We start from the raw sequence: 8,194 nt of genomic DNA, 5'->3' as shown, positions 1-8,194 counted from the left end.
GTACCCCACCTCTGTCCAGTTTTCCTCCCGAGCCCCGACCCCCGCGAGACATTGGTGTGCGTGCGCTCACCAACGTACCGGGACGTTGGTGTGTGTGTGCGCGCGCGGTCCCCTCGGAGCCCCGATCCCGTCGGTCGTTCCGTGGCGTTGAGCGAGGTGAGCGGGCAACGGCGATCCGACGCGATCGAAGGCAGGCGCGCGACTGAGGAGGAATGCTCCGCGACTTTCCCGCGCGACGACTCGGTTCCCGCGCGATCGCTCGTTCCCGCTCTCTCTTTCGCTCGCTCCCGCTCTCTCGCGCGATCGCTCTTTTTTGCGAAAAACCGCTTGATTCGGAATTTTTTTCAATACGAATGTGTATCGGTTCCCGCGCGAACCGCCTAATTCAACATTTTAATACGTTCACTAAAAAAACAATGTATTAGTAATATGTATCGCTCTAAACATGTAAATAAAACATTGTAAATATTGCAAATAAAAAAACATGTATGTTAATATATTCGTGATTAGTCCAATGCACGTCATATCGAAGAAACTCTCGAAGAAACTCATTCGACATCCAACCTGTACCTTATTACTTATGATTGCATTTTATTATTTTTTGTACAGTTTTTAAAAGACATCCCACATCCTTAAGGATGTGATAAGAAGTATTCGGAATATAAGAAAAAACATTATCTTTCCAAGCTATCAGCGCGTTCTTTGTCGCACTTTCCATAAAATTTTTGTATTTTTACACAGTTATCTATGTTTTTTCCGTTTTTTGTCTCCTTGCGATGTGGTACAGATACCACATCCGTGCGATAAGAGCGATGGAACGTGAAGTGTTTTACCCTTTCCAACCCCATCAACGCGTCTTCTCTCACACCTACGCCACTTTTCTTGCGATTTTTTATGTAACATTTCGATTGTTATCGCGTTTTATTAACATTCTACGATGATCACGATTTTTTGTATTTACGTTTTTTATTACATTTTTTTACACAGTTTTGTATCGCGATAAAAAGATACCTTCCTGCAGGATGTGACGATTGGTTTCTTTCGATCGTGGTTTTAACATTTCCGATGATCAGCAATATATAAATGCGTACGGCGAGGCTTTTTTTCGTACATATTTTTTGCGAGTTGAACGTGTATTATTATTTTTTCATACGATGGAGTCTTGAAGTAAAAACGTCGAAGAGCTACCGATCTTAAATCAACCGACGAAATCTTCCGAGCATTTTGTCGAAGAACTATTAGACGAGGAGCAAGATGCATTGGGCGAAACATATATGGGTTCTTTAATCGATCTAATATATCAGACATGGATTACGAATACGTTCTTTATAAAAAATCTGAGAATGATGATTGGATGTATACAGACATATATGTTGAATCAGCGAAAAATTGACCCGAACACGATACGTATGAGGGAGGCAAAGATGAAGGATGCGTTAATGTCTTTTTTGGAAGTGTTGAAGAAAAAGGGTATGTTGAATTCTATTTATTCTATGGAAGAGTTGAATCAGTTTTTCTCTACCCCCGAGAGCAAATACTTGCGTTCCGTGTTTATGGAAGATTTCATGACGACGAATACTTTCTTCGAATGGTTGCACAATCTTAAGGAGTTTGTTAAACGTCAAACATCGACGTCTGTTAATACATCGATCGTCGATTGCGAGATTTTCACATCGTCACCAGAATTGACACCTAAAGGTGGTATGGATGCGCTTTTTGCTTCAACCTCGAAGCAGAAAACCGACGGAATATCCCAATACGTTACAAAATTGGACAATGGTCGTCTTTACACCGTGGGAACTCCGGGAGGGCAAACTGGACATCGGCTGATGCGTCTAGATGTGTATGATGTTCATGATATTAAAAATAAGGAAAAACGCCAATGGTGGAAACATGCAAAATTGAAAACACAGTTTTTGACGTTTTCCCCCAGAGATCGTAAGCAGCAAATGGTGAATCAGCTTTTGGATTGTGTAGCTGACGATATGAGGAAGGTACCAGGAACGACGAAGGAAATAAATAACGTTTATTAAAAAAAGGAAGAGAGGGAAAAAAACGTTATATCAATATCGTATATAATCGTATATTTACATATATCTATAACATTTTTCGTTTTTTTACTTGTGATTGCGCATCCGTTTGTCTGCTAAGAGAAGTAGAGATACACCACATCCTCAACGGGGACATGATATAAAAGGGACACACCGCACAATTATGATATTTCTTTAGTATTCGTTTGCGACGACATATCTCACTCATTATTATGGTGCCGACGTTCGTCGATTTACAAATATTTTTTATTACTTTGTCTCTTGCTTATTTTTGCAACTCGTCATAATCATTGTGCATGTTTTAAGGGTTCGTCGTGGATAAACGATTCGTCGTTAAGGAAATAGCAGTGTTGAAAAATGGGAATACTCTGACGCACTATATCTTTACGGGTCCCATGCCGTGGCGTTTCTTAACGAAATCCGATCAGTCGCATGCTTCGTGGTTGATGTCACATCATCACGGATTACAATGGAACGATGGCGTGGTACCATACCGTATGGCACAGCGTTTGATTTCGGAAGCTGTGCTAGGGGAGAGCGAAGCTATCGTATATGTGAAAGGATCTGAAAAGCGGGAGTGGTTAAGCGATATTTTGAACAATGACGATGTTGTGGTCGAAACGATCGATATACATTACGAAGACATTGAACCCCTTAAAAATTTAGATACGACTAATACGTTCCGTTGTGGAAGACACAGTAAACATTGTTAGAGAATGTATTAAAATTATTTAAGCGGTGGACACGATTTCAAAGCAAGTAACAAAATAACGTGGATTTGTCAGTCACATAACGTCATAAATCGTTATCCTGTGTGTATGTGTGTGTAGAGATACACAATATTGATTTCTTTCCGTTATCTTGTGTATTTAGAGATACCACGTCCTGTGAATATGATGATAGGATGCGTCATGCGTTTCTATCTCCCTTTTGCGCACACCTTTTATTTTTTTACAAACGATAAGACGGAGTTGCGGTTTTGTTCACGTTTCCGATGATTTGAACGATATATAAATGCGTACGAGGTAAGGTTCTTCACGCATTGTTTTTTCGAACACGCGATATGTCAAGCGATAACAGTCTGAACGAAAGTACGGACAGTGATCTGTATTATTACGATTTTCCAGATACAGACGATGATCTGTATTGTCACGAGTGTGTGCTACCGAGTCCCATATTGTTTGCATCCTGTGTGAAGGAGAATAGTCATTGGAATTTAGCTACACACCATTTACGGAGAGCGATTGGAAATCAATGTCCGCGAGAAATTTTGTGGATGAAAAGCGTAATAGCTCTCAATAGTCGCGCGAGAAAGTATGAGAGCGAAGCTTTGAAGGGTGTACGGAAAATCTATGGTAATGGTAGTCATGTTCGAAAGATATATATAAGAAAATTAAATTAGACGTACCTTTAGACAGTTATGGTGAAACGTTCTGGTTTATGTGTAAGCGAGAGCAGTAATTTAATATAAAGAGATGGAGGAGGAGGTGGAGGATCTTTTTCATCGTGCGACGAGCATCGATAAGGTAGACGTGTACAGAGTATGGGAGCAAAAATGCGACGAGTGTCTCGACCTCTTGCGGGAGAGGTGTCGAAATGACAAACGTCGACGAATATCTACTGGAGTTGTAAATGCGTCGATCGCTCGAATAGCATGATTGGAAGATTTGAGAAATACGTTACGGTAACGTTTTGAACACGTGGGCTCGAGTCGAATCGAAAAAGAGGGAATTTTCATGGTTGGAAATCGAAACAGCTTTCAATAATCGCGTACTGACTGGTGCGGTGTTAAATTCGAGTTATATCGAGCCTCGACAATTTCTCGATGACGCAAGGGACACCGTTCTCGATCGGATACGCGATAATCTTCAGAGACATGTTTGCTTAAAAGTAAATATGATATTCAACGGCGAGTTCGTCGCGGATGTCAAGAGATCTGTTAAGAGTATCACTACGAAAAATTACGAGTTTTTCGCTGCGTCCGATCTGCGAGAGTGATACGATAAACACGTGACAAATGATATTTTAGCAATTCTGGAGAAGTTTCAGGAACGCGACAGTGGATGAGCGCTATCACGCATACTGAATCTAATTGTAAATATAAATAAATACACTCCTATGCATGCGGGATGTTGGGTGGATGTACCTCAATATATAAAAATGAAGAGAGCAGTAATTAATTTTCACTCAATGGATAACGCGTGTTTCACGTGGGCGTTAGTTTCCGCTTTGTATCCAACCAATAGTCACGCGCACAGATTATCGCAGTATCCACATTATTCGGACGTGTTGCTGCTCGAAGGTATCGAGTTTCCCGTTATTTTGAAACAAATTACGAAATTTAAACGCTTGAACGATATATCTATCAACGTATTTACCGAACGAGAGAGAGATGGGAAAAAAGATGACAACATAATCGTTCCTCTTCGTCTCACCAAAGACAAGAGAGAAAAACACGTAAATCTGTTGTATCTGCAAGATTCGCGACGCGGCGAAAACGTCACCGGTCATTTCACATGGATTAAAAATCTGTCACGATTGATAGGTTCCCAGTTGAGCAAGAATACGAAAAAGAAGTATTTGTGTGATAGGTAGGTAAGAATAATTAAGTGTGTTTTTTATACAGAGCGATAAAAAAAGTTGTGTAACGTGTTATGAATTGTTCTTTTTTACAGATGTCTACATTATTTTCATACGAGCGAGAAGTTGTCGCTTCACGTCGTTGACTGTGCTACGACGAACGATTGCGCTATTATTCTTCCGAACGAGGACGACAAGTGGTTGTCAAACGAAACCGTAATCATAACAAAAAGGAGCGACTTCCCTTTGTGGTTTACGCCGATTTGGAGTGTATACTGGAGAAGAAGACCAGCGATGAAAATATGTCGAGGTTCACCTATCAACATCACAGGGTTTTCAGCGTAGGCTATTACATACGTTGTGCATACGATGAAACTATGTCGGTATACAGATCTCGTCGCGGTGAGGATTGCGTATCGTGGTTTGTCAATGAATTATACGATTTGGCGCATCGCGCGAAAACGATATTTAATAAGAACGTTACTATGACAGGGCTTACTTCGGACGAGTGGGAAAAATTTCGAGACGCGCCTCATTGTCACATCTGTGAAAGACCGTTCGAGGAAGGAGATTTGCGCGTACGCGATCATTGTCATTTAATCGGACGTTACAGAGGTCCCGCGCATTCACATTGTAATTTAAATTATCGAGAGTCGTACGTTATTCCTGTGTTTTTTCATAACTTGTCGGGTTATGACGCGCATTTTATCATAAAAGATATCGCTAACAGTTTTGAGGGTAGCGTGTATTTGTTAACGAAAGAAAATTATATATCGTTTACGAAATATGTCAAGGATACGGCGAAAGTCAAGTGGGGAATGGACAATGTGAAACTGCGTTTTGTGGATTCTTTTAAATTTCTCAGTACTAGTTTCGAGAAATTGGTATCTTATCTCGACAAGAGTAAATTGACAATTACGCGGTCGGAATTTCGCAATCTTAACACCGAGGATTTTGATCTGCTTGCGCGTAAAGGAGCGTTTCCGTACGAGTACGTCAACAGCGTTGATAAGCTGGATGAGACTAGTTTACCGCCGCGCGAATCGTTTTACAGTTCGTTAACCGACGAAGTCGTTTCCGAGGACGATTATCAATACGCGACAAACATTTGGCGACGCTTTTGCATAAAGACTCTCGGTGATTACAGCGATTTGTATCTCAAGACGGATGTGCTTTTATTGGCAGACGTTTTCGAAAATTTTCGTGATACGTCTTGAGACGTAGTTACGGCTTGGATCCGACGTATTATTACACTCTACTGGGATACACGTGGGACGCTATGTTGAAATACACCGGTATTCGATTCGAATTGCTCACCGAGATCGACATGGTGATGTTTGTGGAGCGTGGTATACGCGGTGGTTTAAGTCAAGGTTCGCATAGGTATGTGCGAGCTAATAACAAGTATGCACCTTCGTACGATCCTTCGGAACCCTCGACGTACCTCATGTACTTCGATGTGAATAATTTGTACGGTTGGGCGATGTCCGAATCCTTACCGTATGGAGAATTTCGATGACGTCGAGCGCTTTGACGTAATGTCTGTGTCGTCAGACTCCGTTATCGGTTATATTCTAGAAGTCGACTTTGCGTATCCGCAAAGCGTTCATGACGCTTATACTGACTTTCCATTCTGTCCCATTCGCGAACGACCTGGAAAACGAAATGATAAACTGCTGGCTACACTCTACGATAAGGAGCGCTATGTCACGTACTATCACAATTTACAACAATGCATTCAGCACGGATTATACGTGAAAAAAATTTATCGAATATTACAATTCGCACAATCCCCATGGCTTCGCGGATACATCGAACTCAATACGAGATTCAGAACGCTCGCGAATAACGAATTCGAGAAGAATCTTTACAAATTGATGAATAACACGGTATTTGGAAAAACAATGGAGAACGTACGCGATCATGTTGACGTTCGACTCGTAACGCGTTGGGACGGAAGATACGGTGCGGAAGCGATGATAGCGAAACCGAACTTTCACAGCAGAAGTGTCTTTTCCGAAGATCTAATTGCTGTCGAAATGCGCAAACTCGAGGTAAAATTGAACAAACCGATATACGTAGGTATGTGCATTCTCGAAATATCCAAGATGCGTCTGTATGAATTTCACTACGATTACGTAATACCGTTGTATCGCGATAAGTATAAGATCATGTACACGGACACTGACAGCTTGATATATCTTTTGGAGTGTGAAAATGTATACGAGAATATCAAGCGTGATATCGCGAGATTCGACACGAGCGATTACCCTGAGGGAAACGCGTATGATATTCCACGCGTTAATACCAAAATACACGGTTTGATGAAAGATGAAAATAACGGTGCGATTATGACGGAATTCGTAGGACTCAGAGCGAAGATGTACGCATTTAGAGTGATCGGGAGAAGCGATACGAAGAGAATAAAGGGTGTGAAGAAAAACGTAGTCGCGAAAACGATCACTTTCGACGATTACACGCGGTGTTTGAATGACGTAATGGAACAGCTGAGACGGCAGTCGTGCATACGATCGACATTGCACGAGGTCTACACGGTGTCTGAATTGAAACTCGCTCTCAGTCCGTATGACGATAAGCGGTACGTCGTACCCGATTCGGTCGCTACTCTACCTTGGGGACATTATAAAATACCGTTGTAATGTGTGTGTGACGCATCTTTTTTATTGTAATAAAAAAACTTATATAATAAAAACAAAAAATTTACAATACATTCGTTTTATCTATCCAAGAATTATGCGAACTGTTCATTCCCAGCCATTTCACGTACACTTTATTTCCTCGTTTGCGTAGTATTTTTTCCACGAGATAAACGTCAGGATTGGAGACTCGTTGTAATTCGTGTTCGTAAAATCCACCAGCTATCGGTTTTCCTTGATAATCTTCTAACAGATACGTTGCAGGATTTGTATGTCGTATTTTAACGATGTAGAAAATCTCGGTGGACCAATTAGGTGTGTAACCTTTTTCAAAAATTGTTTTGAATTTACTAATACGTACTGGATCACCTGTCTTGAATTTCGTTGGGGCGGCAATTTTTACGTGACTGTATACCGTTGATAAGAGCCGCTTTGCAACGACGGGTGTCACGTCTATCGGCCGCATTCCGATGGTCCGATGTCTACGGTTATTATAATTCGACAGTAGACGCGGTAACTCGTCGATCCATCTGTACGAGCCGTTTAACGTAAATAGTTTCCACATGTTATTCTTGAGTGTGCGATTGAATCGTTCCACTACCGACGCTTTTATCACCGAGTACGTCGAATAGTGATTTATGTTGCGCCCCTGCACAATTTTGTGCACAGTGGAGTTGTAAAATTCCTTTCCTTGATCCGTCTGCAGGTTTCGCGGGTATCGTTCATCTTCGCAAAATATTTTAGATAACGTTGCGGCTACCGCTCCGTTCTTGCTCTTGAGTGATAGTGCCCATGCGTATTTACTCAAAACATCGATAACTGTTAAAATGTAACTGTAACCTTTGTTGAATCGTACGTAAGGACGCATCTCGACTACGTCAGCCTGCCACAAATCGTCGCGACCGC

General features: G+C 41.4%; 1 protein-coding gene across 1 annotated transcript; it reads left to right on the top strand.

The window, feature by feature from the left end:
* The first annotated feature begins 4,241 nt into the window (after positions 1–4,241).
* On the top strand, positions 4,242–6,150 carry LOC108730190 (uncharacterized). The gene is made up of 4 exons (XM_018459742.1): positions 4,242–4,642; positions 4,727–4,972; positions 5,023–5,784; positions 5,856–6,150. The coding sequence occupies exons 1-4, from the start codon at positions 4,242–4,244 to the stop codon at positions 6,148–6,150; spliced, it is 1,704 nt and encodes a 567-aa protein (XP_018315244.1).
* Positions 6,151–8,194: the final 2,044 nt, after the last annotated feature.

The sequence above is a fragment of the Mycetomoellerius zeteki genome, unplaced genomic scaffold (assembly GCF_001594055.1).
Source record: "Mycetomoellerius zeteki isolate Tzet28-1 unplaced genomic scaffold, Tzet1.0 scaffold851, whole genome shotgun sequence".
Classification (NCBI taxonomy): Eukaryota; Metazoa; Arthropoda; class Insecta; order Hymenoptera; family Formicidae; genus Mycetomoellerius; species Mycetomoellerius zeteki.
The sequence above is the reverse complement of the archived record's forward strand: the minus strand, read 5'-3'. Positions and strand labels throughout refer to the sequence as shown.